Here is a 19,801-nt window from a genome sequence, read left to right on the forward strand (position 1 = left end):
CAGAGTTGATGGTATTCCGATTAATCTGGTATCCCAAAACAAGTGTTTTATTTAATTGTCCTTTTGATAAAAAAATAAAACTTCCAGTTTGTTCATTTACACCTGCCATGGATAGGATTCAACGACATAAGTGCTACCTGCCCAATGCTCTTTACACAAGCTTGGTGACAGCTAAACATTACATTTGCCATTCTATTTATTTTGTTAACCTATGACATCTCATAAGGCTAATTTCTCAGATCCATGGTACAGTTCTGAGTCATATTTATGGAAGGGGTACAATGAAATAAATTAAACACTTGATTTCAAAGCTTGATAAGAGAACTTGAAGTGTCCTTAATCCCAAAAGGCATCTGATGTAGTTTTCAATGTATTTACTACTTTAACTACTTAAGTGACAATGAATCTAGTTGCAACATTTAAGGTAAATCTTTACTTAGATTTTCTTTGTTAAAGTTCACAGGTGAAATCTGTTTATTTGCCATCAGTGTCTTTTAACAGGTTTTATTTCTTAACTTTCTCATGTTTCCTCAATAAATATATATATATATATATATATATATATATATATATATATATATATATATATAAAAATTGCACAGCTAGTAGTTATACCTGATCTGTAATAGCAAAAATAATGTCTAGCTTTATTCTGTATAATACTAGCATTTCATGTTTCAGCAAAACATTAAGATGTGATGCAGAATAATGCAAGTCACTGTATTCTGACTGTAAATCACTGTTACCTACTACTGACTACAGACAACAGCATTTCACATGATGTGTTTTTATTTTTTGTTGTATTTTGTTTTAAAGTGGTACAATGTAACCATTTATTTAACATTAGACAATGTCATAATAAAATGTATTTTCTGGAAAAACAGGAAAGAACAAATGTGTGTACACCGACATTTCAAAAGGCAAATCATGAAGTGCCTTCATGGTCTCAATATTGGTATTTGGCTTTTCGAAGAGAAATCCCTAAAGCCCTCAGCCACTTTGTGCTATACATAAGAACAAACCAGAGCAATGTTAAAGGTTCACGTTTGTTCTAGATGTGCCCGGTCTGCAGCAATGTGTACTGGGTTGTGAAACGCTCAACACTTTCGCCCTCCAGAGTCTTAACAGCCCTCCAGTGGAGCTTCCCACAGTTCTCTGGACTTCCGTGCCTGCCCAACTCTTCCTTGATGTAGTCCATCCAGAGGTCTATAAGATCAATTGTTTTTGTTGATCAGTGAAATTTACTTAACAGGTCTGACAGACAGAGCTGCCTTTTCAAACATTGAAAGCCGTAAACTCCCACTGAATAATACTTGCCTTCATCGGAGGAGCCGAAATCACGTAGTGCTCGCTCGTAATAATCTCTTAAATTACTCATCTTTGGGGTCTCCTGAGAGAATAATACAGATCCGCAATGGGGCAAATCAGCAATTGGGAAAATCAGCTATGTATTTCTATAAATTTTTTTAGGCAGCCATCACAAGAGTAGCAACCTCACTCTCACCTGCTCTTTCTCAAACTGAATCATCTTCATGAAGAATAACTTGGTGAATGGTCTGTGTTCATGTAAACTGAAACTCAGCACATAAGCAGTTTATTACAAGATAGCAGATTAAACTTATAGAAAGAGAGAACTATAATGTCTCTAGTTGTTATTTTTAATAATCTCTATTTGATATGTACCTTGTAAATGTCTTTCTGGCCCTTTTGTATCCACCAGTTTTATATGACCATTCAAGGTATTTTTCCTTCATGGCAGATGACACTGCAGGTACTGGGGAAAAAATACCTTTCTGGGAGGTACAAAAACATGTGAAGTGTCACTTTCAATTAATTCGATTTTATTCATTAATATGACTAATGCGGCATACAATGTTACACAAGTTAGGAAATCAGCTATAAAACCGTGAAAGCTGTAAACTCCCACTGAATACTACTTATGTTAGGATTGAGAAGAATGCCTTTATGTTCACCATCATGGTGAAAGTTTTCAGGATTGGTCTTGGATCCGTTTAAGAGCAGATAAATGTTTATATCCTACCTGAAATAAGCCCTCCGTTTCCTCAGGTGTCTGTGAAGTCATGCTCCAATCTGCCTGCAGCTGCCATATTGGCAGAGTTTCCTGTAGTGTATATTATACACAGATTATTACATGGCTCTATGGAATATTTCATTCTGTCTGGTACATTGCAGCATTCCACCAGCAAGAATTTCAGTATAATGACCGCTATACCGAATATATGGTTTATATACAGTATATAAACTGGTGGCCAAAAGTTTGGAATAATGTAAAGATTTTGCTGTTTTGGAAGGAAATTGGTACTTTAATTTTCCAAAGTGGCATTCAACTGAATACACAGAGTATAGTCAGGACTTCTTGATGTAAAAAACAGCACCATCATAATTTGAAAAAAGTAATTTGATCGAATCTAGACAGAACCCATTTCCAGCAGCGATCACTCCAACAATTGCTAATTTGTTACTAGAATATCACTTGCCATTATATCAAACACAGTTGAAAGCTATCTGGTTTGTTAAATGAAGCATAACATTGTCTTTGTTTTAGAGTTGCCACAGCATGCAATAGCCTATCAATATTAGGTCAAAAATGGCCAAAAAAAAAGGATATACAATGCTTGAAATTGCCAAAAAAAAAAAGGAATATTTCATAAAAAGGTGTACACTACAATCTTCAAAGACAAAGGAGAACTGGCTCTAACAAGGACATAAAGAGATGTAGAAGGCCCAGATACAACTAAACAAGAGAATAAGTAAATCAGAGTCTCTAGTTTGAGAAACAGACGCCTCACATGTCCTCAACTGACAACTTCATTGAATTCTACCTGCTCAACACCAGTTTCAACAGTACAACAGTAAAGAGAAGACTCCGGTGCAGGCCTTATGGGAAGAGTTGCAAAGAAAAGGCCACTTTTGAAACAGAAAACCAGAGAGAAAAGAAACACAGACATTGGACAACAGATAATTAGAAAAGAGTTTTATGGATCTTAACACCATTGAGCTTTTGTGGGATCAGTTTAACTGTAAGGTGTGTGAGTAGTGCCCAACAAGACAGCAACATATATTGCAAGTGCCACAGGAGGAGTGGGATGATGTCACCTGAATATCTGGACAAACAGCAGATCCTTGGCATTCTAGCTGTCAAAGCGGTACGTGGAGGATGTTTTTAATGAGAACTCTGAAGTTTAAGAATTTCTGAACATTGTTTTCAAATTGTAATAGTAATGTTTCACATTATTAATGTCCTGACTATACATTGTGATCAGATGAATGCCACTTTGGTGAATAAAAGTACCAATTTCTTTCCATAAGAGCAAAATCTGTACATTATTCCAAACTTTTGGCACGCACGCACGCACTTTTTTGTTGCAGACCATGTACACCCATCCATGGTAACAGTATTCCATAATTAACGGCTTACTGAACATTCGTTTGACTGCCTGAGGAATCTGAACAGCCTTTTTTTATTTTGCGTGTGTGTGCATGCTGGTTCCGCTTACCTTGGTGAGGTAATTAAGGCCTTCTGATAAGATTAAGCATTTCATCAATATCATGTGGTCAGAGGTGAATGATCAGACTCTGGTCGCTGCCGTCTCACTTGATGCCGAAAAAGCATTTGATATGCTAGAATGGGATTATCTTTTTAAGATTTTGGAAATATACGGGTTCGGGAATACTTTTATTGGATGGATTAAGTTACTTTATAGACACCCGGTAGTGGCGGTACAAACAAATGGATTAATTTCATATTATTTTACTCTGGATAAGGGCACCAAGCAAGGTTGGCCTCTTTTCCCATTATTGTTCTGTTTTGCCCTGGAAACATCAGCAGCCACGATAAGAAAGGAGGATGATTTTCTAGGAGTGAGGCGCATAAGCAGATTATATTTTATTATTTGTCTCTGACCCTTCAAGATCTATGCCTTGTCTCCACTGAATTATTAACCCCTTTTCTAAATTCTCAGGATACAGAGTCATTGCAAAGCCTATAAAACTAATTGGAGAAGATAAGCTACACCTCAAGCATACGGCAGAACCCAAAATTATATATTATTCTGATGATCAGATTGGATTGTGAGGGAGGTTAATACACACGGTGATCTATATGAGAGTGGAGTGTTGAGCTCTTTTGAAAATTTGGTTCAACATTTTGGGATTCCCAGATCTCTGTTTCATAGGTATTTACAGCTGCGCCACCTGGTCTGTACTGTACTATTTTTGGAGATCAGCATAAAGTGGCAAATACTCTGGGAATGGTGATTACTGCTTTTGGAAAAGGTCATGAGACATCAGTGTATTACTCCCAACTAATTCAGAGTCTGGGGGATGGAGTTTTAACTTCTATCAAGAGATTATGGGAGAATACATTTTATTTGGGATTGGAGGAGGGAGTGTGGGCTAGGATAATAAAAAATGTCAAGTCTGTATCTGGAGATGCAAGGGTGGGCCTTATGCAATTTAAGATTTTACATAGATTTTATTGGACCCCCTGTAGATTGTATAGTGTAACAAGGTTAAGTATGGGAAAGGAGGTGGTGGGAACCGGCTGACCATTAAAATAATGGTAATGAAAACTTAAAAAACACACACAACACAAATGAACACACTACAACTGAGTGTGGCTATCTGAGTGTGAACAAACTGCTCCAGGCAGCCAGCAGTGAGCTCCTCCTACCCTCACGGATGTTGGCAGTTCCTCCGCGTCCAGACGGTCGGCAGCCGAGGGGAGGGATAAGTGCAGCGAATGCGGCTCTCTCTCTCCCGAAGTGCCGCATTCGCTGCACTTATCCCTCCCCTCGGCTGATTATTCCAATTGGGGGATGGCCGTGTATAGTCATGGCCCAGCCCATATACATACATATATATATATATATATATATACATACATACATACACACACAGTGGGTACGGAAAGTATTCAGACCCCCTTAAATTTTTCACTCTTTGTTATATTGCAGCCATTTGCTAAAATAATTTAAGTTCATTTTTTTTCTTCATTATTGTACACACAGCACCCCATATTGACAGAAAACACAGAATTGTTGACATTTTTGCACATTTATTAAAAAAGAAAAACTGTGTGATATTTCAGTTTTTCTTTTTTAATAAATGTGCAAAAATGTCAACAATTCTGTGTTTTTCTGTCAATATGGGGTGCTGTGTGTACAATAATGAGGGAAAAAAAATGAACTTAAATGATTTTAGCAAATGCTTGCAATATAACAAAGAGTGAAAAATTTAAGGGGGTCTGAATACTTGCCGCCCCCCATCGCCTTACTGAACACACACAAAAAAGGTTAAGGAAGAATTAGAGGCTATGCTTATGGGTGTAATAGAAGAGTCGCACAGCGATTGGGCCAGCCAAGTGGTTCTGGTGTGAGACAGTCTACAGAGAAACCGACCAACCTATCGCAAAGTGAAAGTAGTGTCCGAATTTGACACAAATCCAATGCCTGGGACTGCCGAATTGCCGATCTGTTGGACGCGGCTCAATTTTAATTGACACTGGACTTTGCAAAGGGTTATTGGCAGATCCCTTTAACTCCAATCTCCCGAGAAAAAAATTCCACACTGTTCGGCTTCAATTCGTGACCCTTCAGTTTGGTTTGTTCGGGACCCAGCCATGTTTCAACATCTCATGGACAAAATCTTCAGACCCCATACAGCATATACTGCTGCATATTTAGATGATCTTATTATATATAGTAATGACTGGCAGCAGCATATCCAACATCTGAGAGCTGTCCTGAGATCGCTGCGACGGGCGGGGCTTATGGCCAAACTGAGGAAGTGTGAAATTGGGCAGACGGAAGTTTGGTATCTGGGGTTCCACTTGGGCCATGGGCAGGTGCGATCCCAGGTTGACAAAACCACAGTGATCACGGCCTGTCCGAGGCCCAAGACCAAAAAGAAGTGAGGGTTTCTGGGGCTGGCTGGCTAATACCGAAGGTTTGTGCCTAGTTACTCTGACGTCACCAGGCCGCTGACTGATCTTACTAGAAAGGGGACCCCCGATCCGGTCTTTTCTAAAGAAAGTCTGTGCTTTGTGTGTGTTGGTCCTAATATGTTCTTAATTTCTCCAATTAATAGTAAATCCAGAGTCACAAAAGTATTTGACTTAAGATGCTTATTTATATCTTCAGTTTTAGTGTGTCAATAGGAAATATAAATGTCAGACTCCCAAACATTACTTTTGTAAATAGAAAAGATTAGAATAGAAGAGAATAGGGAGCACTGCAACAGATGTCATGGCCCCCACTGAACATTGGGTCAGTCTGACATTACAAAAAGAGACATCCTCACTATGCAACATTTTTCACAAGTGACCAAAACCTTTGCACAGTGTGTGTATATACATATATAAAATGTATAGACTGTATATAATAATGGTGCTATATGATTGTTGTCCCAGGAAAAATCAGGCTTAATCTATTTTGACTATAAGAATCCATTATAAAAGAATAAACCAAGGTTTGAAAGCCATTGAGAAATGAAATGGGTTAATAGTGTATGCCTATACACAGTCAGGTCCATAAATATTGGGACCTGATTCGACACAATTCGAATCTTTTTGGCTCTATACACCACCACAATGGATTTGAAATGAAACGAACAAGATGTGCTTTAACTGCAGACTTTCAGCTTTAATTTGAGGGTTTTACATCCAAATCAGGTGAACGGTGTAGGAATTACAACAGTTTGTATATGTGCCTCCCACTTTTTAAGGGACCAAAAGTAATGGGACAATTGGCTGCTCAGCTGTTCCATGGCCAGGTGTGTGCTATTCCCTCATTATCCCATTTACAAGGAGCAGATAAAAGGTCCAGAGTTCATTTCAAGTGTGCTATTTGCATTTGGAATCTGATGCTGTCAACTCTCAATATGAGATCCAAAGAGCTGTCACTATCAGTGAAGCAAGCCATCATTAGGCTGAAAAATCTAAACAAACCCATCAGAGAGATTTGGCCACACCTAAAAACATTAGGTGTGGCCAAATCAACTATTTGGAACATTCTTAAAAAGAAAGAACCCACCGGTGAGCTCAGCAACACCAAAAGACCCGGAAAACCACGGAAAACAACTGTGGTGGATGACCGAAGAATTCTTTCCCTGGTGAAGAAAACACCCTTCACAACAGTTGGCCAGATCAAGAACACTCTCCAGGAGGTAGGTGTATGCGTGTCAAAGTCAACAATCAAGAGAGGACTTCACCAGAGTGAATACAGATGGTTCACCACAAGATGTAAACCATTGGTGAGCCTCAAAAACACGAAGGCCAGATTAGAGTTTGCCAAACAACATCTAAAAAAGCCTTCACAGTTCTGGAACAACATCCTATGGACAGATGAGACAAAGATCAACTTGTACCAGAGTGATGGGAAGGGAAGAGTATGGAGAAGGAAAGGAATTGCTCATGATCCAAAGCATACCACCTCATCAGTGAAGCATGGTGGTGGTAGTGTCATGGCGTGGGCATGTATGGCTGCCAATAGAACTGGTTCTCTTGTATTTATTGATGATGTGACTGCTGACAAAAGCAGCAGGATGAATTCTGAAGTGTTTCGGGCAATATTATCTGCTCATATTCAGCCAAATGCTTCAGAACTCATTGGACGGCGCTTCACAGTACAGATGGACAATGACACGAAGCATACTGCGAAAGCAACCAAAGAGTTTTTTAAGGGAAAGTGGAATGTTATGCAATGGCCAAGTCAATCACCTGACCTGAATACGATTGAGCATGCATTTCACTTGCTGAAGACAAAACTGAAGGGAAAATGCCCCAAGAACAAACAGGAACTGAAGACAGTTGCAGTAGAGGCCTGGCAAAGCATCACCAGGCATGAAACCCAGCGTCTGGTGATGTCTATGCATTCCAGACTTCAGGCTGTAATTGACTGCAAAGGATTTGCAACCAAGTATTAAAAAGTGAAAGTTTGATTTATGATTGTTAATCTGTCCCATTACTTTTGGTCCCTTAAAAAGTGGAAGGCACATATACAAACTGTTGTAATTCCTACACCGTTCACCTGATTTGGATCAGGTCTCAAATTAAAGCAGAAAGTCTGCAGTTAAAGCACATCTTGTTCGTTTAATTTCAAATCCATTGTGGTGGTGTATAGAGCCAAAAAGATTAGAATTGTGTCGATGTCCCAATATTTATGGACCTGAGTGTATCTCTTCAGCCTCATATAGCTGTGCTGTGGGATAGCTTCTTGACAAATAGCCTCTTTGTGGGGTATGTAACAGTAGGCTTCATAATCTGGCACACATGGCTACTTCTCACTGTTTTATGAAAGCGCACTGAGGACAATGTATATGCAGAACTGCGGTATGTTAGCACAGAGGATGACTCTAATCGCTCAATTAAAGAGGACTAATCTGGAAAATCTGCTGCTGGAGGAAGGTGGCCCACTAAGAGCCAGCTGTGATAACTCTTACCTTGGGATTCACATGTTTCAGAGCTTCCTGGAAAAGATGTCCTGCCTCTGCGCTTTTAAGATGGGACAATGTCTGCAGGCTGAGGCTCCACATCTCCACTGACTGGCTGAAGCGCTGAGTGGCTGTGATTGCGATCTGCGTAGCAGATGCTGTATCCCCTGACAACAGCAGGACCTGTAACTATTTTTTTTTTTTTTTTTGTGAGGGGATGAAAGTGGCCTATATTACTACAGCAGCACCATTTCAACCGCCCGCTTTATAAGGTTTGTAAGAAGGCTTGTGCTTCAATAATAAGCTATATACATTACCCAGCTCTTGTAGAATGTCTCTTGTAGAAGCTCAGCATCATGAGCACTCTGTGAGACTCTGAGTAACCGCTCAATTCTCTAAAAAAAAAAAAAAGAGAGAAAAAAGTAAACGGTCCCAGAATACACATGTCAAATGAGTGGATCAGCTTTCTTTTATATTAAGGTGAGGCAAATCAAAATCATTCTCAATCAACCCTAAAGTTTATGCTGCCTTCAAGTGGACCAAGGAAAGTCCTCTCTCTGGTTTGGGCATTCGTTATGACATGTCACAATTACAAGTGGGAAACAAAATACTGTAGAAACCAAACTTAAAACAAATACACAATGAACGACACCAAAAGCTCTTGTTGTAGTAGTGAATAAGCATAACTGAATACACCTGATCACTCTGACATAACCTATATTTAGGTTTATTAATGCAGAATTTTCCCCCATTCATCCATTATGCAGGTCTTATGCAGGTCTTCAGCTGTGCATGTGTACGGGGCCTTTGTTGCCATATTGCATATTGCAATACTGCCCAGATTACAAGTGTATGGTTGGGTGAGCAGAAAGTTTGGGTGCTAGACTGGCCTGCCTGCAGTCCTGACCATCTCCAATTGAGAATGTGTGGTGCATTATGAAGTGCAGCACAATTGAGCAGCTGCATAATTGACCTGCATAATAGACGAATGGGGTAAAATTCCACTTGCTAAACTTAAACTAGTGTCGTCAGTGCCCAAAAGCTTAAGAGTTACTGAAAGGAATGTAAATGTTTCACAGTGGTAAACACTCAAATGTTCTAACTTTTTTGGAGCGTGCTGCAATCATCTGATTTGAAAGGAATGTATTTTGTATAAAAAAAATTAACTGAGTAAAGCATCAAATAATGTGTTGTATTGTTTTTAATATAGCACAGAATGAAAAGAATTTACAAATCACTCCTTTTTGTTTTTATTTGCATTTTCCATACAATCTCAACTTTTGAATTTAAGAATGTATAACGAATTCAAACTGAAATAACTTTGAAAAATCATTGACTTGAACTATCTTTAAATGTCAACACGACCCTTACAAAATCACAACACAAACTTTTCCTGCTGATAAAAACGCCTTCGCTTGGTCAATCATGTTCTCAGAACTCTTAAATACGATATTTCCAACTTAACTTGAAGGGCAAATTACGCAACCAACATGATCCAACAGCCCAGGAAAAAAAAAAGTGAAAAAGAAAGGTTTCATGGTGTATGACCTAATGGTAAATGCTTACAGTGGAAGTGAGCTGATTAAACCAATTTCTGAATTAAGCCATCGCTAAATTGAAATGTCACCATATCTGTTAATGTTTGAATCAAAATGAACCATAAACCCATAAATGAACCAATAACAAGAACACTTGGGGTCATTTGTCTAATAGAGCAAAAGAAGGTTAGTATTACTAATTGTTTTGAGTTCATTGCCGCAGTCAACCTTTAGCTTGCACACTGGGAGCCCAATAATATTTAATCAAGGATAAGGTGTTGGAGTAATGGCTGCTGGAAATGGGGCTCGATTTGATCAAAAATGATTTTTTTCAAATAGTGATGGTGCCGTTTTTTGTATCAGTAATATCCTGACTATGCTTTGTGATCAGTTGAATGCCACTTTGGTGAATTAAAGTACCAATTTCCTAGGGGGCCTGGGTAGCTCAGCGAGTATGGATGCTGACTACCACACCAGGAGTCGTGAGTTTGAATCCAGGGCGTGCTGAAAGACTCCAGCCAGGTCTCCTAATCAACCAAACTGGCCTCGTTGCTCGGGAGGGTAATGGTTCAACATGAGGCTCACAATTCTTTCAACTCAAATTGGCAGAGATTACAAGGAGGATAGGTGAGAACTATCGGTATAGTGTTGATTATTGTTTAGCCTTATGTTATTCACAATCGTTAAGTACAACAGTGTTCCATATGCCTTTAAGGTGTAAAGTGATTATCAAATTAGATATATAATTGTGTATTATTTATGTATTTAATAATATGATTCATGAAGAATAAAACTGCCCAGTGCCCAAATAAAGTAAATCCACGTAATTCTGATCAAGCGTGAAAATCTCACCTTGTGACACCCTCATAAAAAAAACAAAAAGTGAATTACCTTTCCCTTAAGTTCAGTAACATTTGTCTTCCTCTTAAATCTCTCCAGGCAGAATGTGACATAGCATGTCCACATGGCCTCTGCAGAAACAATTACACATCAGAAAGCAATTCACCTAGTGCTAGCACTGAACTTCTCTGAAATGAATGTCACATCATGATACCTGTATTAAGGCTCTTGATAGCCTCCTCATAAACAACACAGCAGCGCTCTTCTCTGCGGTCTGTATCCAAAGCTCTTCCTCTCAATGACTGAAGCTCTGGGGCCACTGAATAATCCAGCTCACGCTTCGCCATGAAATCCCACATCAGACAGTCATCATGATACTGACTCTGCAGCCTGAACACAAACAGCATTCAAACACCTTCTCTGAATGGAAGAGGTTCCTTTGTAACGGAATTTAAAAGGGTTAAATAAATGAAATTAAGATCACAGCTGGACACAATTTTAAATTGATCCTCTAAAAAGTTGCAAGTTATAAATTGTTTTAAAAAAAGAATTGTTTGAATAACAGAAAAAGAGAGATAAGTGAGAACAGGGAAACGGCTATTTACTCTTGCAGGATGGTGTCCTGTAGCTCCTTTGTGAAGTCAAAGATAGCAGCGATCTGTAGCAGGGACAAGGCAAATTCAGCCCCTGAGGAGAAAAGACCGATTGTTAGCCCTCGACTGATACAGAAAAACCTGAAACTGTTGAGTTGAATGGTTCAGTTGAAATTTAGCCAAGTGAACACAGACCTTTAATTTTTTGTGTAGCATCTCTATACACCACCTCGGCCAGTTTCCCACTCAAGATCTCTGGAGAAAACTCATATTCCCTCTGAATTTTTAGAAAATTATTATTATATAGTATTATTTTATGTGAATAAATATTGTTATTTGCTTTTCAAATGGCAAAGTTATATCACAGATTAATACATTCTCACACTTACCGCAGAAAAAAAGCTTACAGGTGAATCTTTAATGTATCAACCTACCACATCTATTTTAGCTTGTTCCAACTCCTGTTGCTGTTTCCTCAGTTTTTCAGCATGCATAAGCTCCATCCGGAAATACTGTGCGTGCACACACATACACAACATAGCATAAATTTACTGTATGAACAACAGTGTGCAACTCACTTATTACAACCTACTGCCACATTTCTATAGATAGTTCACCCAAAAAAGAGAGTTCTGTCATCATCTGCTCACTAAGTTGTTCCAAACCATATGGCATTCTTTCTTTTGTGGAGAACAAAAGGAGAGATTAGTTAGAATTATTCTCAGTCACTTTTCACTTAAAAACAAATATGCTATGACAGAGAATGGTGACGGAGAATGTCAGTCCCAAATATTCTAACATCTACATTTATGCTCCACAGAAGATGTTTGTTTGTTTGTTTTTTAACACCATGCCAGCTTCTATGGCTATTTCCATTGCATGAAAAGAGTATGGAACACTTAAGGTTTTTAATAACTTTTTTCCCCTAAAAACTGGATTAAGTTTTGTGTTAGGTTTGACTTTTTTTTTTAAATGCATTTCAGTGTTGACTGAATAAAAGTTTTCTCATGGGTTAAGACCAATGCAGTCTAATAAAACATGTTTCAAGGATAATGGATTCTGGCAGAAGGTACATGTTGGTGAATTTTCTCCTAAAATTAAAAACTTGTGTCATCCAGGAGTGACCTATTTGACAGTGGGTGTAGACGATCTGGTCCCAGCGATTTGAAAACAGAGAAACGTTTCCTTTCCCAACAATATGGCTGATTTCTTGGGAGTTTGTTCATGGTGCATTGTTCCCACTTAGTTAGCCATTTGTTGTTAATATACAAGTTTATGTGTTTTAGGTCAGTGGGGGGTATTGAATAAAATTTTATTGCCTCTTTTGCAGCAGTATCTGCTTCTTCATTTCCTGGGATTCCACAGTGTCCAGGTACTCAGCAGAAGTAGATATTACAATGTTGGTCCTCCAGATCAAGCAATTTGCAAAGAATCTTAACAAGCATTGGGTGATAATTTTTTAGGGATGACATTATTTTGAATCTGTAATTATCAGAAAGTTTTTTTGTTGCATAGACTTTATGAAGTCCAATGCTAAGATGATAGCGTTTGCCTCTTCTGTAAAAATGTAGCTGTGGTTTGGGAAGGATATTCCTTTTTTTTGGTGGTTCATCACGAATGCAGATTATACATGGTCTTCAGATTTTGACCCATCTGAATATATAGGGGTATGTGATGGATATATTTCTCTAATGTAGAGGAGTTGTTGAAAGCCATTTGGGTGGGTTTCAGGTTTTTTGTTTCTTGTTAGGTCTAAAATTATTTTTGGTTTATTAAAGTTCCAGGGAGGATTATACAGAAATGTATCTGTTCCAGTATGCTTAGATCTACTTTGAGATTTTGTAAATGTTGTTTGATCCATAGTCCAAAAGGTCGTATATGTCTTGGCTTTTGTTTGAATAGGTGTCACAGTCTGTATCCCTCGTGTTTCCAAGGACTGTTATTTTGAAGTGTTTTCCCCAAACTACGTTACCCAATATGCACTGCCCTCATCACTGTCATCTGTTCCTTATTATTCTCACCCGTTTTCCATTCTCTCATTAGACCTTGTATGTATAAATACCCTCTAGTTTAGTTCCTTCTTTGTCAGTTCACTGTCATCATTTTTATTAAAGCCTGCAAATAGATCCATGTCCGCGGTCTCATCTCAGCAACCAGTAATGACAATAGGCTTGAAGAAGGGGGTTAAGAAAACAGAATGTTAAGCTTGGTTTTCTTTGTTGGTCTTCAGCATTGTTGTATAATGTAGGGCTAATTTGAAGCAACGGTTCTCAAGAGAAATTAATTTGCTTATACATACAAATATTTAGTTGGTGACATTCTATATTTAGTTGGTGACATTCTAAAGGCCCCTAATGCCAGTCATTTGCCTTGATGATGTACGGTGTCCAAGAATCGGGTATACAATTTCCTGGCTGATTCATACACTATACATCCAAAATCCAGGCGTAATCGAATTAGTGTTCTGTAGAGATTTAAAAGAACTGAACTTTCTGCACCCCATTTTGTTTCAGCTAAATCATATAAAATGTTCATAGCTTTAAGACATTTATCTTTTAAAATCTTTATGTGAGGGATAAAACTGTTTACTGTAAAGAGTTATTCCAAGGAATTTGGTTTCCATAACCACTCTGTGTTCACCATCCATGAATATCTCTGGATCAACGTAGCTGGCAAAAATGCATACAAACAGTTTTGGTCTTTGAAAATGTAAAACCATTTGATACTGACCAGGACTGCATTCTGTTAATTCTCAGCTGGATATTCTGTTCATTGTTATTCATGGCTTTGCCTCTGTAGCAAATGCCATCCACAAAGACCGCAATGGATATCAGACCCAATGGCTTTTGCGATGCCGTTGATTTTGATACTCAAGTGTAACTGATATAATGCATCCTTGTGGTACTCCCTAGCTCTTGTTTATGTGGGTCAGATAGGGCATTACCTACTCTTACTATTTTTTTTAATCAAACAGCATTTTACAGTCAAAGACAGGATAATGTAAGGCAACTATTTTTTTTTTAAACTGGTAGTGGATATCATCTGGTCCTACTGCTGTATCATGTGCTACGTTTATAGATTGTGTCAATTCTTCCATTGTTATAAGGTTCTTATTATTAGATGAAAAATGTATACCTTTCTTTTTGTCCTGTGTTAGGAAAACTTGGAAGGCATTAAGGCAATTTCCAATGGAGTTCTTAGTTTCTGCTAGGGTATTTGCAATCTCTTGTATAACTTAGAATAGTATCTTGATATTTGATGTGCTGAATTGAGCATCATTCCTGCCCTTCATCCTTTGAATCAGACTCCAGACCTTTTTTTGTTGAGGTACTTTTCAGACCAGATACAAATTGCCTCAAACTTTTCCTTTTAGCTTCATTTATTATTCTTCGAGATTGTGCCCTACTTATTTTAACCTTAAAAATATTTTCACTTGGCCTTCTGAAGAATATTCTTTCAGCCTTCATCCATTCTTTTATAGCAGTCTTGCCTTTATCATCAAACCATGGTATCTGTTTGCATTTTGTGTTTGGATATGTTTTTGAAATGGTATCATTTTGCAATGGAGATGAGTGTACTGGTGAAATGTTTAATAAAATCTGGATCATCTTCAGAGGCTTCATTAATCCTTTCATATCAAAGCTTTTGAAAATTATACTAGTTAACTTTTGTAAACAGCCATCTTTGTATTTTTAGAGTTTCTCTTCCATTTAGGGTTAATATTAATGGAAAGTGGTTACTACCACAAAGGTTATGCCATACGTTCCATGAAAGGTCTAAAACTAATTCAGGCTCACAAACTGTTAGGTCAATTGCAGAGTATGTTCAGTGCCCTGGGTCTAGGTAAGATCTGGATCCATTTAGAAGACATAAAGCATGATTGTTTAGGAATTCTTCTATCCTCTTTCCTTTGGTGTTACAATGGGTATTTCCCCATAGAGTGTTATGAATGTAAAAGTCACCCATGAGTCTATATATAGAGAAGGAAGTTGGGCTACTAGGCCATCCAGGTCTTTGTGTGTAATAGTAAGATTCAGTGGGATGTTTATGAAACTTACTGTAACTGTTCTCTGCAGGGTTAAACGCACTGCTGTTACCTGTAAATTACTGTTCACATTGATGCGACTATGAATCACAGTTTCTGATTAAAATGGTTGTACCAACTCTGCAAAATTTGCCCAGATTCCACAACAGTTCCATTTGGATAAAAATATTTTTCATTCTCAGCTTTTGGTACTTAACTTCTACTCCTATCTATTTCTTTAATTTCACATCATGGATTTGTTTTGTCTTTGCCATTTCTTCTTTTGCTTGTGAACAACTAGATATTGTAATTCTATATGTAGTTTGATTTTCTGTTGAGTTCTGATTAGACTGAGAATTGATTGCGATAGATTCACTTTGGGTTCCTGTATTCTTGGTCCTTTGGGAGAGATTTATTGCTATTCAAATTTTGAGGTTTATCTTTGTATATCCAGGTGAAAGTCTGTCTGGCATTCCATGGACTTCACAGATTTCTTGACAACAGAGGCATATGTTTTATTCAGTGAAGGAGGGACAGCATCTACCATTCTCCTTGCACCAAGATCAGTTGCCCCGAGGCATCTAATTCTCTGTATTTCCTTCTCCTTAATCCATTTAGGAAATTATTTTGATGAAGCCGAATGGTCTCCTATACAATTACAGCATTTGAGTGGTTTTTGGCAGCACTCCATCTTGTGGTCTTCACCACACTTGCAACAGATGCTTTTATTTTTGCAACTATTTGACCATGTCCATATTTTTGACATTTAAAACATTGCACGAATAATCCACTGTGACTCTCAAATATACGGATTTGGATTCTTTCTGGAGGAAGGGGCCTATTAAAATTGAGGATGTATGCACCAGCTTTGATAACTATCCTCTCTTTTGATTATCCTTTTCACATTTACTACTCCTTGGTCTGAGCTCGCAGGTAATTTCATCATCTACATCCAATTCTTAAAAGGATCACTCTTTTGCTGTAGTTTAATGTTGGATAAGGTGATGTCATTACTTGAACTCCAGCGAGTAGTGTGGCTCATATTAAATTCTCTGCATTTGCCTTTTTACAGCATTCCACTAGAATTTGTCCAGATCGTAACCTTTTCCCTGTTCCTGCTATTCCTGTGATGTCCTTATGAATAGCAAATTTAGAAAGTTTAGTGATTGGCATATCTGATGATACTGCTTCGAGGATTACAAACCTTCACTATTTGGCATGAGTAAACATTTATTTTCTGAGATGCAGTTTGTATCAAAGTCTAGAAACCACTTTTTGGAAGTGTTTTCAAGCCAAATTTTTTGTTTTTCGTTTCATCATCCTTATTCCCCACCCACCTTGGAGCCCAAAAAAAACAGGGATGCACAGCGGGCTTACTGGGGAAAGTTAGCAGTTGTTAAGCCATCACAGAACTCTCAGAGCATGTCTTGACTGGATTGATTGGATCAATCGGCTGGATTGATTGGAGTGAGCCAATCCAACCTCCCGTCTAGGTGAAGTATGAGCCAAAGTACAGTGTTGAAACAGTGGCAGCAAACCATATTTCTCAGGCACCATGATCTCTTCCTAAACTGACACAGGTCACAACTTAATGTGTATATTCGCATGACACATTGTCGTGAAAGCCTATCAGCACTGAGATTGTCCGGATGTCACTGACGTAGTAGCAGAAGAATTCAGGAAAAATGGATGAGAAAATGGTTGTAGCAGTGTGTGAGCACCCGGAATTGTAGGACACAACGTCAACGTATCTGGGACTTTCACAACAGATACATAGCAGCAATCATTGTGATATCGGCCATGGTTGATGGTGGAAAGATATGTTGTCATAGAAGCCCCTCCTCCTGTCCTTCTCCGGAAGAGAAGAGGAAATACTCGCGGGTTCACGTTACTTGTACGAACGCGAGTTTAAACACAAATTTAATCCAGCGGTCAAACTCGCACGAGCAATGGGAGGCGAATTTTCATTCAGTGTTGTATGTGAACGCACCATTAGAGCGTAACAGCATTGAGTCACTATTCACTTTCCATTTATGGCAGACGGCATATAAAGAAACAAGATTTCTTCTTATGTTCCACAAAAGAAAGTCTTATGAGTTTGAATAAACAAGGACAGTAATTTTATTTGTGAGTGAACTATTCCTTAAAGTGTTCCAGACTAATACAAAGAGATGTTGTCTCCTCACCTCCTGATAGACTTTCTTATTTTCAGGATGAAAGCGCAAGGCACGGAGAAAGAGATGACGGGCGCTCTCTGAAGAGTTTCTGTCTTCCATCTCACACTTAGCAGCCATGATCCAAAGAGCTAAAAGAATAGGTGCAATAATTTTATTTCAAGAGTTCTGGCCATCTGTTTGACACTACATAAAATTGCCCATTTATTTACCATAACAGCATAAATGATACATCAATTAGGTAAATGCGCTATATTCCATGTGACAAAAAAGTTTACCTGGCTTGTCAGGATGCATAGCTAACATTGATGACAAAACTTTACTAAGCTGAGTCTTTGTGCCCTGGTTGAAAGACAAGAGGTACAAGATTGAAGTTTTTTTAAAACCTACTGACAATCATAAAATAACATCATGGACAATTTAACATTAATTAATTGGCTTTATTAACACATAATTAATTCACATACCCATTTTTTATTAAAGGCAACCTGAGAAAGCCAGAGCTGTACATCCTCCTGCAAGAATTTTTTTATTGAACTGTTTAACATGAAATAATAGCATCTACATGAGAATTAGCTTTTTTTGTTGTTATTGTCCAACCTGCCATTTTGATGAAGCCCTTCTGAAAACATTGTTTATGCAATGAATGATGGGAAACTCGATTTCCTCCCTTTTAAAATGGTAGCCAATTCTCTGTAAACATGACAAAGTACAATTCAGGCTATCATTGGTTTTTAAGGCTTTTTCCATTGTATGGAGCTGTATTTTACCAGACTTAATCATTAGTATTTTTACACCTGACGAGTAGATAGACTTCTTTTCCCCAAAATAATATGATATGCATTGCATAATTAGGAAAATAAGTGCTCTACTCACTGATCTCCTCTTCTTGATGAGCTCAAGGACATTTATTTCATACTGATGAAGAAAGACTTAATTCAATAACACGTCACATATAAATGTATTTTGAAATTGACATATCATCATGACATGGTATTTCAAGCAGTGGCAGCAACATCCTGCAGTGCAACATGCATTAATGAATCTAAAACTATATTCAACAGCATCTAAAGCTTGTATAATTATACAAATTCTGTTTTTATAATCTCATTTAAATAGAGGGACTATACAGAATATTTTTTCTTTTAACAAATACATTTTCACACTAAACTTTTTCAGTGAAATGCAAAATAGCTAAAAAGGTAACCAGTTGCAGGTTGCACTCAAAATATACAATTTCACTTAAATGTTTACAAAATGTACTCATTTTAACCTAAAGTATTGTATTGTCAATGACCCATATTTGGAACACGCTATTGCCAATTAACCATAAATTACTGTGTTATGTTGCAGATTACTAATATGTGTAGATGAATGACAAGTTTCATTTTGCAGACCTGTATGTAGGCAATAAAGTCGACTTTACTTTGAACAGCTCGGTGCAGCTTGTATTCCAGAGCAGTAGATCTTTTCAGCATGGACCTACAACGAAAAGTTTAAGGCAACTGTTTGTTTCAGAGAATCACTCGCGTGTGTCTGCTGTTGTAATTCGTGTGTACTGTGATACTCACTTGACTTCTTTATTGGTGAACAGACCGACTCTCTCCAGCTGTTCAAGTGCGGGAATTTTGTCCTCTATTCGCTGTTGCACAATATCAGCCATTGCTTATGTTTGTGGGAACCCCCTTCTTAAAACGTGTAAGATATTTGGAGTTTTAGTCGAATAAGCAATCCTTGACCTGCTTCACATACCCACACACGCGTGGAAAGGAAGTTGTTATTTGCTCCACATCCGGTTGCTTATGAGAAAACCTCCGACGGGATTACCACTTCGATGATGGATCCTATTCGGTATTGTTTTTTATTTATTTATTTAACGTTGTGCATTTCAGAGAAACACTGTGATTGTATAAATATATAAATAATTGGTTGTATTTTGCCTCATTTTGGATTTTGGAGTCACGATAGGCATTTTGAGCTAAATGTGTAGATCGTTTTTAATCTATTTAATTAAAATGCGATAATAATGACCCAGCACACACGACATATTTAATTTTGTATTTTAATAGAAATTATTTTATTTTTAATTATAGATTAGCAACTAAACAGCTTTTGTAGTGTGTAATTCTGCCCAGCCATTCTCTCCCTAGAACCAAAACATTATTGGCGGCAATTTGTGTC

At 37.9% G+C, this 19,801-nt stretch overlaps 1 protein-coding gene across 1 annotated transcript; it reads right to left on the bottom strand.

Moving 5' to 3' along the window:
• Positions 1-766: 766 nt before the first annotated feature.
• Positions 767-19,393, bottom strand: utp6 (UTP6 small subunit processome component). The gene is made up of 19 exons (XM_052141381.1): positions 19,192-19,393; positions 19,018-19,102; positions 18,497-18,538; positions 18,221-18,313; positions 18,088-18,135; positions 17,899-17,962; positions 17,633-17,751; positions 11,857-11,934; positions 11,618-11,699; positions 11,435-11,516; positions 11,044-11,219; positions 10,881-10,960; positions 8,769-8,846; positions 8,461-8,640; positions 2,042-2,122; positions 1,684-1,793; positions 1,505-1,571; positions 1,318-1,390; positions 767-1,206 (listed from the first exon to the last, which is right to left on the bottom strand). The coding sequence occupies exons 1-19, from the start codon at positions 19,281-19,283 to the stop codon at positions 1,052-1,054; spliced, it is 1,785 nt and encodes a 594-aa protein (XP_051997341.1). The 5' UTR covers positions 19,284-19,393; the 3' UTR covers positions 767-1,051.
• Positions 19,394-19,801: the final 408 nt, after the last annotated feature.

Source organism: Xyrauchen texanus, chromosome 13, assembly GCF_025860055.1.
Source record: "Xyrauchen texanus isolate HMW12.3.18 chromosome 13, RBS_HiC_50CHRs, whole genome shotgun sequence".
NCBI classification, from domain to species: Eukaryota; Metazoa; Chordata; class Actinopteri; order Cypriniformes; family Catostomidae; genus Xyrauchen; species Xyrauchen texanus.

Bases quoted from the DNA above. Each gene is read 5' to 3' on its own strand.
- utp6 (XM_052141381.1), bottom strand. From the start codon at position 19,283: ATGGCTGATATTGTGCAACAGCGAATAGAGGACAAAATTCCCGCACTT. The intron at 17,752-17,898 runs GTAAACTTTTTT...CTATTCTTTTAG, and splicing joins TATGCATCCTGACAAGCCAG to CTCTTTGGATCATGGCTGCT. The intron at 11,517-11,617 runs GTCTGTGTTCAC...TTTTCTCCTCAG, and splicing joins TGCTACACAAAAAATTAAAG to GGGCTGAATTTGCCTTGTCC.